Consider the following 17,069-nt stretch of genomic DNA (forward strand, 5'->3'; position numbering starts at 1 on the left):
GTACAATTAAAATGTAATTAACAATATTTCTGTGCAACAAGTCTTATCAAACTAATTCACACAACACACTTAGGGAACAATAACTCTGCTAATATCAATATATCAAAGATGTCAATTTCCTCTAACATTAGCTAGTACAACTTGAATGTATTTTCATTTACCTACATTTGGGAAAAACATTGCGTATACATTCTGCAAGAAAGTAAACACTGTCGAGGTTTACATTTAGTGGTGAATTCCTTCAACATGTAAACAGTAACAAACAAGCAAATCAAAAAACGATTTGATAATATCTAGAATTGAGATGTCTTTAGATACAGCTTTATTTTCATTACTTTCGTGAATATTCATACAAGCAAAACAAAAGTTAATATTTATGTTCTACACCATCATGCTAAGATTAAACATACCAGGCATTATAAAAGATCATAGTGACCCCTAAATGAGCTCTTACATTGTATAACAATAAAAAGAAATTCACCTATTTACAAAGCACAAACAGCCCTACCTTTCTCAGACAGCATAACTGATACCAAGTTTGCAGAAAATTCTTCAGGATACCAGGGGCCATATTCTATACAGTGCCCTGGGGGCCCAACAGGGGTGTGTGGCCGCTTTCTGCACCACCGAGGTACTGCTGCTTGTGCATGCCTTATGAAATACATATAGCAACTGTGGATATATAGCACTATCTCAAAGAGCGGTGTTCCTGTCATTTGAATGGGGGCATGGCCAATGCAAATGAGAAACTGCAGTTTTTCAGTTTCTTCCTGAACAACGAGTTACTTATGGAGTGTAGCTCCAAAGGGAATGGATTCCATGCTGATGCGCCCAGAAATGTTGATGATCTACCTCCTGATCTTTGACGCTGGAACTTAGGGATCACAGCCAGGAGTTTGCTGGTAGATCGTAAATGTCTATACAAGTTGTAAAAGCTGTATCTAGCTCTAAGGTATATGGGGCCAGACTGATACAAAGCATCATGTACCAGTGTCAGAGCCTTTTGATTTGACCCTGTCCCTGATGAGTAACCAGTGGAGTCCCCCCAAATGTGAGCTGATGTGTTGCCTTCTCACCACATTTAGCAGAAGGTGAGCTGCCGCGTTCTGGATCACCTGCAATTTGTCCATTAGGTATTACGGTATGCCCAGGTATAGTGCATTGCCATAATCTATTCTAGATGCAACAAATGCCTGGATGACTGTTTTCCTCACAGAAAAGAAGAGCAGGGGCAGAAATGTCTTAAGGGACAACAGAATTCCAAAACATGTACCTATCAGATGTTTGACTTGAAGACAGAAAGTTTGTCTATTTTCAAAGTTATTCCCAGGTTTTTTATTGAGTCCATTTGAGGGCGCGGTGGGGAGGCATCGTCTTGCCAAATAGTTAGCCCGAAGTTTGGTGGGAATGTCCCAAAGAAGAGGATTTTTGTTTTTTCCTCATTGCATTTGAGGTGAGCTTTGGCTAGCCAGTAGAAGACTGTGGTAAGGCAGGTTTTCATCTGTGTGCTCTTCAGCTAAGATCCCTTGCTCCAGGAGAAAAGCAATTGAGTGTGGTCTGCATGGGTTAACACCTTGGCTCTGAATTTGTCTGCTAAAAATGCCAAGGGCGTAAGATAGAAGGTAAAGAGCATTAGACTTAGGGCCGAGCCTTGGGGAACACCAGTATCCACCTTATTTGGACTTGCCGAGCAGGGAAGAATCCAAACTTGCTAGCTTCTGTCTGCTAAAAAATTATGTGAGTCAGTCCTACTCACACCCTGTCACTCCAACAGCCTGGAGGCAGTCAAACAGCAGTGTTTGGGGTACGGTTCTGAAGGCCGCTGACCGGTCCAAAATGATCAGTATGGACGTTCTCCCTCACCCCCAGGGTTCTTTTGATATATTCCGATACCTCAACCAATGAGGTTTCTGTACTATAGCGTGCTCTAAACCCAGATTGGCTAGGGTATAGCAACTTATTAGCTTCCAAGAAAAATAAGCCTGGAGTGTAGGACCAAGAGTCTTCAAATATGACACATGATGTCTACACCACATCGGTAGTGCACAATAGATTCGGCAATCATGTTTTCATCATTGACAACCTTATCAAAATTCCATATTCACCTTGCTCATCTCTAGGCCAACAATTCTATCATGTAACATGAACAATGTGGGCGCACTTGCAATGCTTCACAAACAAAGCAAATGTTTCATTCTTTGGATGACCAAAGACACTTGTAAAGCACTCATCTAACACTTCTTGTACAACATATCCCTCCTTAGCACTACTTTTCTCAACAGGACACTACAATAAGCTAATGAGGAACTCTCCACATATTTTTGCTTTGTCATGATTTTCTCCATTCCACTTAGTATGTTTTTGTACTCCACTGTTACATTTTATAATCTGGAATGGGGCAGGAAGTTTGCCAGCATTTAGTGCTTAGGGATTGCAACTCGATCACATCAGTTTGTAAGCTGCCAACCTTCCCCCTCACCTCTCCACGCCACTGCTCACACCTGCAACATGGGTAATCGCAGCAAACAATGGCAAAATGCAGTCATCCTCCAGATCATCCCCACTGCTTTTCTAAACTTATATTCTGCCCACATCATGGATAGAAATTAATCCACCGCACACTTCATCCTAGCTATCACCATCTTTCCCCTTGGTTGTTGAGGCATGGTTGGGGGAGGGAGTTTAACCCAATCCCGGTCTCCCTTTTAATTTGCCTGGTATCTCTTTGGATTTGCTGCTTGTTAACCAAAATATTAGGGACACTGCATGAAAACCACTACTAAGTGGGAAACCAGCTCATCGTAGTTTGTTTAAATCAGAACTTTAAACAATGGACAATTAGTTAATATCCAGAACAGATGGTCACTGTTAAAATTACTTTTCAAACAGACAAAATGCTGCATGAAATGAAACCTAAAGTGTTGATTAAGGAAGTATGCCAGGAGTAAACACTCCTATTTTTAAAATCCAGAAAGCATACTCACATCAAATGTATATATACTTACCATCTGAGTGCCTACGCTTAAAGCAAGTGATGCAATAAGCCTTCTTTGTCTTGTGCTTGGCCCGTTTAGGGTATTTTCAGCCAAAACCAAGGCAGAAAGAACATCAAGTCGCTGTTCGCTGTATTTTTTATCAGATATAACTCTTTTCTGTAAATGAAAGGAAAAAAATGAACATTTAAATGCACTACCAAGTACCATATTTGTTAGCATCATTTTATCCTAACATAACAAAGGCATGAACGTGAAACTCTGGGTATCCTACTTAATAGATATCACTATACTATAAACCTCTCTCACAGCATTGAAGATTCTTCCAACAGGTGCCTTATTATTATTATTATTATTGGGACATTTGTAGAGCGCTGCGTTACGCACACCGGCGTGTCCACGCGCTAAAAGAGGGAGAGGCAGCGAGCAGGGAGCACAGAAGCAAAGCGGGCACTTATTTAGAGTAGAGGAATGTTTTCAGTTTTGCTCGGAACCTGGCTTCCTCCGGTTCCAAGCGCAGGTCCACTGGTAGTTTATTCCAGTTACTTGCCGCTAGGCATCTGAAGGACCTACCTCCCATGCGTGCTTTCTTAACTCTGGGGATCCTCAGCAGACCGCCCCCAGCGGATCTAAGCGCTCGTGTTGGACGATACACTTCGATCAGTTTATTCAGAGGGTCGGGCGCCCTGCCATTCAAGATTCGATGACAGGTACAGAGGGCTTTATATTCCACTCTTCTCCTCACGGGGAGCCAGTGTAGCTTCTGGAGGGCCGCCTTGGAAGGCGCCCTTTTGGGCAGCCTGAGAATCAAACGAGCTGCCGCATTCTGCAGCACTTGCAGGCGTGCCATGCTTTTTTCCGGAGCCCCCAGGTACAACAGGTTCCCGTAATCCGACCTAGCTGTCACCAGGGCATGGACCAAGGTTTGACGGGCACCGATCGGGAGTAAGTCTAGGACCTTTCTCAGTTTCTTCAGAATCCCAAAACAGACTCCTACCACCCGGTTGATCTGGGGGCCAAAACTAAGACCCGCATCAAACCACACCCCCAGATTACGTGCCTCTTGACAGGGGGTTGGGGTTGGTCCAAGACAAGGTGGCCACCATGCCGACGACCAGGCAGACTGGGCTCTCCCCACCACCAGCACCTCTGTCTTGCTGCCATTAAGCTTCAAACAGTTGATAGCCATCCACTCGGCAAGATCTTTCATGCACGAGCGGAAGCCATCGGCAGCAAGACAGGGCGCGTGCGATAGGGAGATCACCAGCTGCGTATCGTCGGCATACGAAACTAGTTGGAGACCATGACTCTCCACAATCGTGGCAACCGGCGCGACATACATATTAAAAAGGGTCGGGCTCAATGACGAACCCTGCGGCACGCCTTGGCCCAAGGGGACCCCCTTTGAGTAGCAGTCTCCTTGCCTGACTCGAAAGCTTCTCCCCTTAAGGAAGTCCTGGATCCATCTCAGCGCGGTGCCAGAGATGCCACCTCTGTTCAGACACTGTAGCAAGATGTTATGAGCTACAGTGTCGAACGCCGCGCTGAGGTCCAACAGGATCAAGGCCATAGTTTGGCCTGCATCCACACCCTCCCTCAGATGTTCCGTAGCCATAAGGAGGGCAGACTCGGTGGAATGGCGTGGTCTGAAACCAAACTGCGTCGCATGAAGCAATCCCGTCTCTTCCACATGCTTCATGATTTGGCTATTGACCACCTTTTCTGCCACCTTGGACAGAAAAGGCAGGAGGGAGATGGGCCTCAGATTCTCTAATACCTCGAAGCCTAAGTGGGGTTTCTTCCGAAGCGGGAGCACCACCGCCTGTTTCCACCCCTCAGGCAGCTTCCCCGAACCGAAGGAAATGTCCAGGACATGCCTCATATAAGGCTCCAGAACTTCAAGGCTGTCCGCCAGGCATTTGGGTGACACTGGATCCCACGGGGACCCTGATTTGACAGAGCGACACACCACTACTAAATCCTCAAATGGGGGTGTGTGGAAGTTAGTAAGATGCCCTGCCGGCTCCGTGTCCCCAAATGCTGCCTCGCAGTCAATCCCAGTCGGTGGATTAGGGAAAGTCGAGTAGATCTTTTCGACTTTAGTTGAAAAATATTCGGCAATTCGGTCACATGACTCCGTTGAGGAACTCTCCGGCTCAGTAGGTGAATTTACCGTGGTCAGAGACTTGTAAATACCGAAGAGTTCTTTGGCTGAATTCTCCGACCCCAAGATTTGTCCTGCATAGTAGGCTGCCTTAGACTTTTTAATCAGCCTATGGTGCAGGCGCCTTTTTTCCAAGAACAGTTCTCTAGCCTGATTGTCATAAGACACCCTCCAGACTTTTTCAGCTCGCCTGCAATCTGCCTTTGTTAACCTCAGCTCACCACTATACCATGGGGCTGATCGTTCTTTCCGGGCACCTGTGGAAGTGCGGCAGAGTGGAGCTGTCTGGTCAAGCGCTTCAGTAATGCGCTGATTAAGGTTAGAGACCTGGCGATACTGGCATGTGTCCCTTACCTTGCCAGATGTCGTCATGCCAAAGTATTTTGGTATTTGTGATGTTCAATTTTCTTGGATTACTACTCGAGTGTGAAAGCAACAGTGCACAGTCATTTGCTTTTTCTCCAGTCTAGTACTGTTCAGTAAACACAGGAAATCTTATGCATATTTCACGTTTTTGACAATCGTAAAGGAGGACTAATGATACCATTCCAGAGAGAAGGTGGAAATATGTTGCTTCTTTAAACAATTTCAATATAGCACCAGGTTGTTAACCAAGGTGCACATCGAGAGGGCTCAGACAACCCAAGACTGGTAAAGCATTATGTCGTGGATGAAAGTAAAATATTGGCATGTGCCCCTTCTACTGCATAGCTGCTAGCCTCCTGGAGCATTCTGGTATGTTAACCATTTTCTCAGTTTAGTTCTGTTTTATTGGGGGTATTATTATTATTATTATTATTATGCGTTCTTATATAGCGCTCGATTACCCGTAGGCATCTCGGCGCTTGCCTTGGGAACCCGTCCTGGCTTTTCCCTGTGAGATACCCGTACTAGGCATCCCCAAGGTGAAAGCCAGGCATCCCGCCGCGGGGGGCCGTAGTGGAGATTAAGCAAGCTATTGCCCAGAGTTGCAGAGTGTGAACCCGTGATTTGAGTAGGCACCGAAACGAGAATTATCGAGTCTGTGGATATTTGGGCTCAAGACCCTGCCGCGTCGGGAATTGAACCCTGGTCCCAGGTCTGACTCTGCTTCAGGGTCTACCTCCTCTAACCAGTGAGCCACACTTCTCCACCGGTATACCGGACAGACATTCTTTATATAATCTAGCATGTTTCATTTTATTTTTGCAGACTAGTGCGGCTAAATATGTACTGGAAATGATCTGAGCATTTCATGTTTTCTGACAATCCTCAGGGAAGAGCATTTGTACCTTTTTTCAGAAACAACATTTTCCTTTATCTAAGTGCAGAAAATCATTGAAATGCACTAGAATATTTTACAATGACTATACAACTGTGTTCTTTGTTTTTCCCACTATATCAGGACTGGAATGAAAATGCTGCGTTCTACAAATATCGGACTAAATGAGTTGGGGGCTAAAAAGCTCTGCTAAACAATGCAATAGGTCTGGCTTTAATGTAGTCACCCATGAAAACACAGGCATTCACAAAAACACCTGCCATTTGTGCCAGATCTGTGGAACCTGTCACTTTCTGTGCCTTTTAGGTCTCTACTTTCCATCATCTTTTTCTAACTCACCATGCTTAAGATAGGGCAGTGTTGCACAAGTTACTTACCTTCGGTAACGATATATCTGTAAGAAACAGTAGTTAGTATTAGATTCCTTACCTTAGAATATCCCCAGGCGTCAGTCTGGATCCGGAAACTTTTGCGTAGCAGTACCCCCTGCGCGTCGCTAGGCGTCGTCTGCGGCTTCGCGTCCGTTGTCGGCGTAGTTGGCGCCGGAATGACTTCGCCGGAGTACTTAGGCGCCGCCCTCGCACGCTGACTTCAGTTCTTATACACAGCTTTTCCGCGCCAGAAACGCAGAGCCATGATACAAACCAACACTGGTGCCATAAAAACTAGGGCCCTGAAAAGGGATGACCTTAACCCTAGATATCGGTTCGCAGAACGGGGAGGATGGGTGGGGCGGTAAGGAATCTAATACCAACTACTGTTTCTTACAGATATATCGTTACCGAAGGTAAGTAACTTGTGCATCTGAAAGAAACAGGTTAGTATTACATTCCTTACCTTAGAATAGTTACCCCAGCAATACCAACCCCAGTGGTGGGTCTGCGAACCAATAATCACACCAGAAAGTCCTGGAGAACGGAACGGCCGAAAAAACCATCTCTCCGGACTTGGCTGTCCAGGCAGTAGTGTCTTGCGAGCGTGTGCAGCGAGGCCCACGTAGCTGCCTGACAGATGTCCTGCAAGGGGACTTCCCGGCCCAGGGCAGTAGTAGCCACCGTGGCTCGAGTGGAATGGGCACGCAGCCCCACAAGAGGCTCCTTTTTAGCCAGTGAGTAACAAGCCTTGATGCACAAAACGACCCATCGAGAAATGGTCCGTTTGTGCACCGCCCGTCCCTTCTTAGCGCCCACGTAACCAACAAAGAGTTGGTCATTCACCCGGAACTGGCGTGTGCGATCCAGATAGTATGAGTGCGCACGTTTTGGGTCCAGACGGTGGAGCCTCTCTTCCTCTTTCGAGGGATGCGGAGGTGGAAAGAAGGTGGGCAAGGTGATGGACTGCCCGATGTGGAAGGTTGTGACGACCTAGGGCAGGAAAGAGGGACGTGTCCGTAAAACAAACTTGTCCGGATGGACGGAAAGGGGGTTTAAAAGAAAGAGCCTGGAGCTCACTCACTCTCCTGGCAGAGGTGATGGCAACCAGGAATGCAGTCTTAAGAGTGAGAAGACGAAGAGGAAAGTTATGAAGTGGCTCGAAGGGAGCGCACATCAAATAAGTCAGAACAAGATTCAAGTCCCACTGAGGCATCACGAAAGGAACAGGGGGAAACATATGAGGAATGCCCTTCAAGAACCTATTTACAACTGGGGACTTGAAAAGAGAGGGCTGATCAGGGAGCCTTAAGAAGCCAGAAATGGCAGAGAGGTAGCCCTTAAGAGTGCCCAGAGCAGAACCCTGCTGGGCAAGAGAAAGAAGAAAGAGGAGAACCTCAGAAAGGGGGGCAGAGAGTGGATCCACAGCCTTTGCTGTGCACCATGCCACAAATTTGTTCCACCTGCAGGCGTATACTGATTTTGTGGAGGGACGCCTGGCTGCCAGAATCACATCACAGACTTCAGGAGGCAAGTCAAATGGCCTCAACTGCCGCCGCTCAATCTCCACGCATGGAGGTGGAGGTTGGACAGGTTCGGGTGGAGGACTGTCCCCTGCTGCTGCGACAGAAGGTCCCCCTGAAGAGGCAGACAAATCTGGGGATCGACTGACATGCTGAGTAGCTCGGGATACCAGTATCTTCGTGCCCAGTCCGGAGCCACAAGGATGACTTGGGCCCGGTCGCGCCTGATCTTCATTAGCACTCTGGGCAGAAGTGGTATAGGCGGAAAGGCGTACAACAGACCGCAGCTCCACTCACGACGAAAAGCATCTCCGAGCGAGTGCCACCTTGGAAATTCCAACGCGCATAACTGATGACATTGCGCGTTCTCTTCTGTGGCGAATAGATCTAACCAAGGCTCTCCCCACTGCTGAAAGAGACCTTGCGCCACCACGTCCGAGTTCAGACGCCATTCGTGATCCATCATGCACCGACGGCTGAGTTCGTCCGCCTTGGCATTCAGGGAACCTGCCAGGTGTTGAACCACCAGGGTCACGCCCTGATGTTCCAGCCATTGCTAGAGACGCAGAGCCTCCTGGCATAGGGTCCATGACCCCACCCCGCCCTGTTTGTTGGAGTACCACATGGCGGTGGTGTTGTCCGTGAACACCTGCACTACACTCCCCTGGACAGAGGGGAGGAATGCTTTTAGTGCAAGTCGGATCACCCGCAGCTCCAGAAGGTTGATGTGGAGCCGGGACTCCGCCGGAGACCAGAGGCCTCTGATCTACACCTCTCCCATGTGGCCCCCCCCCAGCCCAGGAGGGACGCATCCATTACAACTACGTGCTCCGTTTGGGGAAGGGAGAGGGATCTGCCGCTGACCCAATCGCGATCCGTGAGCCACCACTGCAACTGTCTTGCAGTGCCCTCCGAGATCAAGACATGGTCGGACAAGTTGCCCTGATGCTGGGCCCACTGAAACTTCAGGTCCTACTGCAGAGCCCATGTCCGCCACCTGGCGTGTTGCACCAGAAGGATGCAGGAGGCCATCAGCCCCAGAAGCCGCAGCGTCAACCTGACCGAGACTCGGGATAAAGGCTGAAAGATCGGAATCAGAGTCTGAATAGCCCGACCCCACTGTTCGGGAGGATAAACACGAAACTGCGCAGAGTCTAGAACTGCTCCGATGAAGAGGACCAATTGATGAAGAACCCCAGCAGGTGTAGGAGGTCGGCCGTAGTCTGGAGGTGGCTGACGACTGTCTGGGGTGAGCCCGCCTTTAACAACCAGTCGTCGAGATAGGGGAAGACTGACACCCCTAATCTGCGCAGATGAGCCTCGACCACCGCCATCACTTTCGTGAACACCCAACGGGCGCTGGTAAGGCCGAAGGGGAGCACGGTAAACTGAAAGTGCTTGTGACCTACCGTGAACCGCAGGTAGCGCCGGTGGGCCGGCAGGACAGGGATGTGAAAATAAGCGTCCTGCAAGCCAAGCATCCAGTCTCCCGGGTCTAGGGCAGCTAAGACCTGAGCCAGAGTCCGCATCTTGAACTTCTCCTTCCGGAGGAAGCTGTTGACGTTCCGCAGGTCCAAGATAGGGCGTAGACCCCCTTTGCCCTTCTTGGGAACCACACCCTACTTCTGGCCCAGGAACGCGCTCGATGGCCCCCTTGGCCAAGAGGACCGTAACTTCCTCTTGCAGAAATTGCAAGTGATCCCCCGACACACGGTGGTATTGCGGTGACATGGCTGCAGAGGTCGCCTAGAAGGGGAGGGAGTAGCCCCTTCGGACGATTTGCAGCACCCACCTGTCCGATGTGATGTCACGCCAGTGAAGGAGGTGATGGCGAGCCCTGCCCCCCACTGGTGTTAAATGGGCCTAAAAGCTCAGACTAGGAGGGCTTTGAGGCGGATGCTGCGGGGGTGAATGTGGACTGGCCTCGCCGTTGTCCCCTGGCACCGCCACGGCGGTTACCATGTCCGCCACCGAGCTGGATGTTAGTCTGCGGCCCATGGCTGGCAGGACGTGTGGGGGTTCCCCTTCCTTGGCCACGAAAGGAGCAAAAGGCTGCAATTTGCGGCGCGGGCCGACAGTCCCAAGGACTTGGCCGTAGCACTGGAGTCCTTAAAGTGCTCAAGCTCACGGTCTGCCTTGTCGCCAAAGAGGCGATAGCCATCAAACGGCATGTCCATAAGGGTGTTCTGAACACCAGCCAAAAAATTAGCGGACCTCAGCCAGGCGTGGCGGCGAACCGCCACCGTCGTTGCAATCGCCCTGCCTAGCGAGTCCGTGGTATCCAGCCCACATTGAATAGAATACCGTGCTGCATCTCGCCCCTTCGCAAGGGCTTGGGCGAGTTTAACCCGGGCCTCCTCCGGGCTTTGTGGCAGCACGTCCACGACCGTGTCCCACAGAGAGTGGGTATAACGGCCCAAAATGCAAGCGGTGTTGACCGACCGCAACCCCAAACTAAGTGAGGAGAACATATTTTTACCGTACAGTTCATACCTTTCGGATTCCCGATCAGGGGGAGCTGTCGGGAATGCTGTCTGGGAATTGGAGGCCTGGATAACCAGGCTCTCGGGGGTGGGGTGGGTGGACAGGAAACAAGGGTCGCCCGGGGCCGGGCGGTGGCGTCTGGCCACGTTCCTATGTACAGGGGGACCTGTAGCGGGCCTGGACCAAGTGACCAACAGAACATCAGTTAAGGCCTCATTGAACGGCAGTAGAGGCTCTGAAGAGCTTGCCTGCGGTTTGAGGACCTCAGTGAGGAGGTTAGTCCTCACGGCCGCGACGGGGAGCTCAAGAGACAAGGCCTTGGCTGCCCTCGTCAACACCACACTGTAGGCAGCGCCCTCCTCCGTAGCCACGGTAGGAGGGGAGACAAATCCAGTGTCGGGCGAAGTGTCCAAACCACTGGCCTCCCCTAGTTCACCTGCCCAGTCCTGAAAAGACTGGCACTCCCGTGCCAGAGGATCCTCAGACCCCTCCCAATCCGCCTCGTCCTCCATCACCTGGTACTCAGGTGCAAATGATGGGGCCGGATCATAGAAGTAGTGATCTTCTCTCGGCGCCGAATGCGGCGTCGATAGACGCCGTTCCGACGCCGGAACCGGATCAAGGGGGGGGGGGGTGGATCGGGGAGATCGGGGACGACATCGTCCGGGGACGACGTCGGGGGCGACACCCTAGGAGTCGACACCGGCGGAGGGGTCGTTAGGTCGACCAGCGGTGACCCGGATCCGACGGGGTCTTGCGGCGTCGGGACCGAAGTCGCCGACGGCACCGGGGCCAAAGTACCCGACGGCACCGGGGGCCGAAGCACCCGGCCCGCTTGGGCTCCCAGTCGGGCCCAAAGGCGCCGCGGAAACCGATGGAGGAGTGAGCGACCTCCTGGCCATGAGGAAGGCATCGATCTCCTCCGGCGTCGCGTTCTGCCCAGGGACCGGCGGGTATAGAGCAGGCTGCGACGCCTGCGGCTCTGGCGGAGCCATATAGGCGGTGTCACCCGAACCCCCGGCCACGTCGCGCGAGCGTCGGGGCGAGTCAGAAGAGCGGTGTCGCTTCTTCGACTTGTTGTGCCTCTTACCTGAGGACTTGGAGCCCGACGAGTGGTGTCGACTCGCCGAGCTGTGATGACTGCCCGAGCTCAAGGCGCTTATGGGACCGCTCCCGCCTAGCTTTCGACGTCAAGGCCCGGCAGTCGGGGCATGACTTGTCATCGTAGTTGGCCCCTAAGCAATACAGGCACTGGCGATGGGGGTCGGTAACCGACATCAGTCGGTTGCAGTCGGCACAGGGTTTGAACCCGGGCATCCCTACCGGCACCGATGGAGTCATTCGACTCGAAAAACAGATCAAAAAATTACTAAAGGGTACCACTTTTTCCGGATCGGCGCTTGCTGGCGCGGAAAAAAGAAGAACTGACGTCAGCGCGCGAGGGCGGCGTCTAAGTACTCTGGCGACGTCATCCCAGCGCCAACGACGGATGCGGAGCCGCAGACGACACCTGGGGATATTCTAAGGTAAGGAATCTAATACTAACCTGTTTCTTTCAGATATAGAATGCACAGAAAGAGACCGGTTGTACAGCGACACAGCAGAAATAGTAAGAGTGCACTTTGGGCATGTCTGTTTTTGCATATTTTGGCTCATCAAAATCAGACCTACTGGCTATGCAGATCTTGTTTCTACCTTACAATAATGAATAGCTCAGTCAACCACAGCTGTCTGCAACAGGTGAACCTATATACTGAGCTTCCTAACCAGCTTTCCTCAGTTGCTTCAAACCCTCTCTATGTGTTTTATTGCCTCCAGGAGGCAATAAAACATCAAAACTTGAAATGAACTCTCTTGCAAACCAAAACAGCAAGCACACTTCTGACTCTCTTTTTCTGACCCATAACTACCAGCAAATAGCACTGCCGCTGAGATTGACTTCTTGGCATCACTTCTCTCCTTGAAGGCCCAACCACTCAAACACCACAATCCTCAAGAGCAACTGAGAGCAGAGTTTAAGACCTACAACTTGTGAACTTATTATGGAGAAGCGTGGCTCAGTGGTTAGAGGCGGCAGAACCGGAAGCTGAGATCGACCGTGGACCAGGGTTCGATTCCCCGCCTCGGCGGGTCTCGGGCTCAAAAATTCCACGGACTCGACAATTCTCGCTCCGGTGCCTACTCGAATCACGGGGTCACACTCTGCAACTCTGGGCAATAGCTTGCTTAATCTCCACTACGGCCCCTCGCGGCGGGATGCCTGGCTTTCACCTTGTGGACACCCTGCCGGGGTTTCTCACAGGGGAATACCAGGACGGGTTCCCTAAGCAAGCGCCAGGATGCCCTTTGGGTGACAGGTTTGCGCTATATAAGTACACCTACATTTACATTTACATTTACATTTTTGCTCATATCTGGTCTGGTGCTGGAGTTGAGTTTTCCTGAATGTGTCATCCTTGAGTTTCTTGGTATTGGAGTAGTGCGAGGTTCCACATCCTATGAATGAGAGAAGTAGGATCACCCTTAAGGATGAGCGACCTCATTGTTTAATAAAAGCGAGACTGGTTGTTGTGTTTTACTGCATAGCCCCTACTGGTGCATTATCTCGGTAGTGGGAGTTTCAGTGTACACCTACTCTTTTCCAGGAAGTGTGCATTTTATTTGCAGACATGCATGTATAAAGTGGAAGGGGGGAGATCATCCTAATAATGCCGGTGCGCAGAAAGACAACATGGCTGTGATGGGCAGCTGCAATGAAGGAGACAAAGTACTTTGGTTTCCAATCACCTATGCAAAAAAAACAGTAATATAAAACATCAGCTAAATGCTGTGGGCTGATCTCAAACATGAGCAACACTTGATGAAAGAATGGTGGCGCGTGGCCAAGCCAAATGTCAAGAGGACCTGACCTAAAGACCAGTCTGTATATTTACTTTGTGGTCTTTTTTGATTAATGACGATCTCCGATAGACAGCTAAAGGTGTCTGTACCCAGAGATAAAAAAATGAGAATGATAAAAACAACAAGCAGAAGATCTAGTCTTACTTCCGAGTGATAATATATTTATCTGACAAGGTTTTGTTAGTTTAAGAAAATTAGTTATGGGTATTTTGACAGATTGGATTTAATATCCGGGACAATGAGTCACTGTATGTGGCAAAAAGAGATAAATATAAAGCAAGGTAGAATTATTTCGACCATATCATGCCCTATTCATGAAGTTAAGTTTATACTTGTAGATTTACTATGAGTAAATTTACTCTTACACTTTTAAGAAACTTTACTACTCTTGGCTATTCATCATTTAAGCGTGTAAAATTACCCAAAAGTGTAGACGTACATGTGTCTATGCCCTGGACTCAGGAAGTGGAGCCTAATTTATGAGTGTAAACATACTACTTGTAAATTTTCACATGTAGGTGGAGGTCTGTGTCACCGGGGCAAACACAAGAAGATGATGGACACAGCGCTGAAACTTTTCAGACACTCACCATCAGTCACAGATCTGGGTTGAATCCATCATCGTTCTTTAGCTCACTTCACCGCCCTAGTTCAGACACAGCTATATGCAAATCAGTCTTAACCCTGTGCCTCATGGGAACAGTCCAGCCTGAACTGCCAAGCCATGTCTTCCTTGGACCGGAAAAAAGCATCCTGGGACCGGTTTCGGGCTAACAGCCATCATCAACTTGAATCCAGTGGCAAAGTGAGCAGAAAGTTTAAAAGTTTATTAACCTTACACAAAATTACTAAAAATATATTATATTTAAATATTACCATAAATAATGTAAAATACTTTTAAATGTAGAGACACATTTTTTAAAAAGCTGATGCATTAGCTTAACTTTGAATTGAATATTTAATTAGGTAGATTATATTAAATTAAAACTATTGTGCTGAAGATTTAAATAAAAAAAAAACACTTAAAGAATGACATTTATATTTATTATGCACTAAATTATTAAACGTTATGTACAGAACTGATTTTAAAATATAATTCCTATTTTCTAAAATACCAGTTAAAATGAAAACGATTAACATTGTATAATAAACAAAAAAATTGGTATATTTTATAACATTAAACTCAATTGTATTTTTAGAAGTTAAAATAATTTAATTTGATTCAAATAGTTTATGCTTTTATTATTTTCTATTGGAGGATATTTCAGTACAAGTGTTTGGCCATGTGTCCATGACATCCAAAAAGTGGAGCGGGCAGCAGAAAGCGCGCCGACTGCCAGAGGTAACCAGCGCTGATCGTGCATGAGGCAGAACCAAGATCTGTTCATCGAGCGGTGTGGGAGACCTCAGGACCCTGGTGCGGCCTTCAGCGTGGTCTCAGAGAATGGCATGCCTCCACGGCTCCCGTCGGATTCCTAAAGGGCCAGCAACTCACAGCTGAGAGCCCCACCAGGCAGGAGACCTCCAGAGTACAGTGCATCCTACAGCGGGGTGGTTGAGAGCGCATGTGGCCACCCGGAGATGGAGGGCAAGCTGAGAACGGTGCCGCGTAGGTCTGCTCACTGGACTTAGCCCGCCCGGACCCAACTTACCTTGCAACCCGCACCACAGCTCCTTTTGAAAGGCACTTAAGGGTAGGAAACTGTTTTAATTCCAGGATGTTGACATGTTGTACTGTATCCTGTTCTTTCCAGACTCCACATACTTTGAGTGAGCCCATGTGTGCTCCCGAACCCATATGTGTGGAGTCTGTTGTAAATGTCACAGTTGGAATTGGTTGTGCAAATGTCCTCCCCCACGTTATATGTGACTTCTTACACCACGCTATACCCTCCTGCACCTTTTGCATAACAAACACTAGATCTTTCTAACTCCCCCCTGTTATTTGTGACCATTGGTTCTGTGACCATTCCTGCATTGGTCTCATGTGAAGTCTTGCATATGTGATTAAAGGGATGCATGATGTTATCTTCCCTAATAATTTTCCCACAGTCAGCACTGTTAGAGCGGACCCCTTCCAGTAAAGGTGAGTTTCTGTCAATAGAGATTTTTTTTTCTCTTTTCTTTGGGAAATACCTTTTCCTATATAAAGTTGATCCTTGCTCCCAAGAATATCTTCCCCTGTTTTGGAGATTACCCGTCCATATTCACTGAAAACTCGCGTGTGTGAAAAATCCTCATTACCTGTTGTATATGTTCTCTGCTCTTGTTGTAGGAGTTTGCTCTTACTAACCAATCGTCCAGATAAGAATAAACATGTATGCCTCTTCTTCTTGAGTGTGCTGCTACTGCAGCTAGACACTTTGTTAACACAACTGGTGCTGATTTTATTCCAAACACCTGGACTGTGAAATTATAGTGCGTCTTGTTCACCAGAAATCTTAGGGATTGTGTAGGTCTCGCCTAGGCACCACTTGCGCTGTCTCTTCAAGACATGTGGTATTCAGTGTATGGGCTTTTAAACAAGCCCAGCATTTTCCACTGGTTCTTTCCTCTGCCTTTACAAATTCATTTGTTTTCGTTAGTCAGGAGCCTACATTTGTCCGGCCTATGGGCTATTTTGTTCTGCCCTGGAGACTGCCGCTGCTATATGAATCCTTTCACTTTGGGCAATATGTTATGTTATGTCATGTTAGTGGTGATTTATAAGGTGCACCGCTACTCGGAAGAGTGTCCCAGCGCTAGCTCAGAAAGAACGTGAAGAGGTAACAGAGATAGAGGCAGAAAGGAAACAAGCTTAATTGAATAGAAAGGTTTTGAGTTTTTTCCTGAACTGAGTAGGGTTTTGAAGGTTACGGAGCTCCAGGGAAAGAGAGTCCCAAGACTTAGCAGCCAGTTAGGACAAGGAGCTGCCCCCTTTCTTTTCAGACGCTCTTCTTTCACATGTCATGTGTCCTTAAGCAGAGTCTGTCACTTTTAACGTTGTCTAAATAAAAAGACTTATGAGAGTTATAAGATAAACGAGCTTCATAATAGGAGATGTTACGCCCTTCACATATATTCTAACTGTCTATAAACAGAGAGATTTTCGTCCTCTTTTTTATAATCTAACCAGTGCAATTTGGGGCACATTTGGTGCAGTTAATTGCAATATTCAGTTGCACAAGTTACTTACCTTCGGTAACGATATATCTGTAAGAAACAGTAGTTAGTGTTAGATTCCTTACCTTAGAACATCCCCAGCCATCAGAATGGATCCGCAAAGTTTTCGTCAGCAGTACCCCTGCACGTCGCTAGGCGTCTTCTGCGGCTCCGCGTCCGTCGTCGGCGTGGTGATCGCCGGGATGACGTCGGAGTACTCAGATGCCGCCC

General features: G+C 48.5%; 1 protein-coding gene across 2 annotated transcripts in view; it reads right to left on the reverse strand.

Moving 5' to 3' along the window:
• WASHC4 (WASH complex subunit 4) overlaps positions 1-17,069 on the reverse strand; it is a 1,268,393-nt gene that overhangs the window by 771,843 nt on the left and 479,481 nt on the right. For both annotated transcript variants that reach the window (XM_078674607.1, XM_078674599.1), the window contains exon 17: positions 3,006-3,152. In XM_078674607.1, coding sequence (XP_078530733.1) covers positions 3,006-3,152 — 147 coding nt within the window. The remainder of the gene's footprint in view (positions 1-3,005; positions 3,153-17,069) is intronic.

This window comes from Lissotriton helveticus, chromosome 1_1 (assembly GCF_964261635.1).
Source record: "Lissotriton helveticus chromosome 1_1, aLisHel1.1, whole genome shotgun sequence".
Classification (NCBI taxonomy): domain Eukaryota; kingdom Metazoa; phylum Chordata; class Amphibia; order Caudata; family Salamandridae; genus Lissotriton; species Lissotriton helveticus.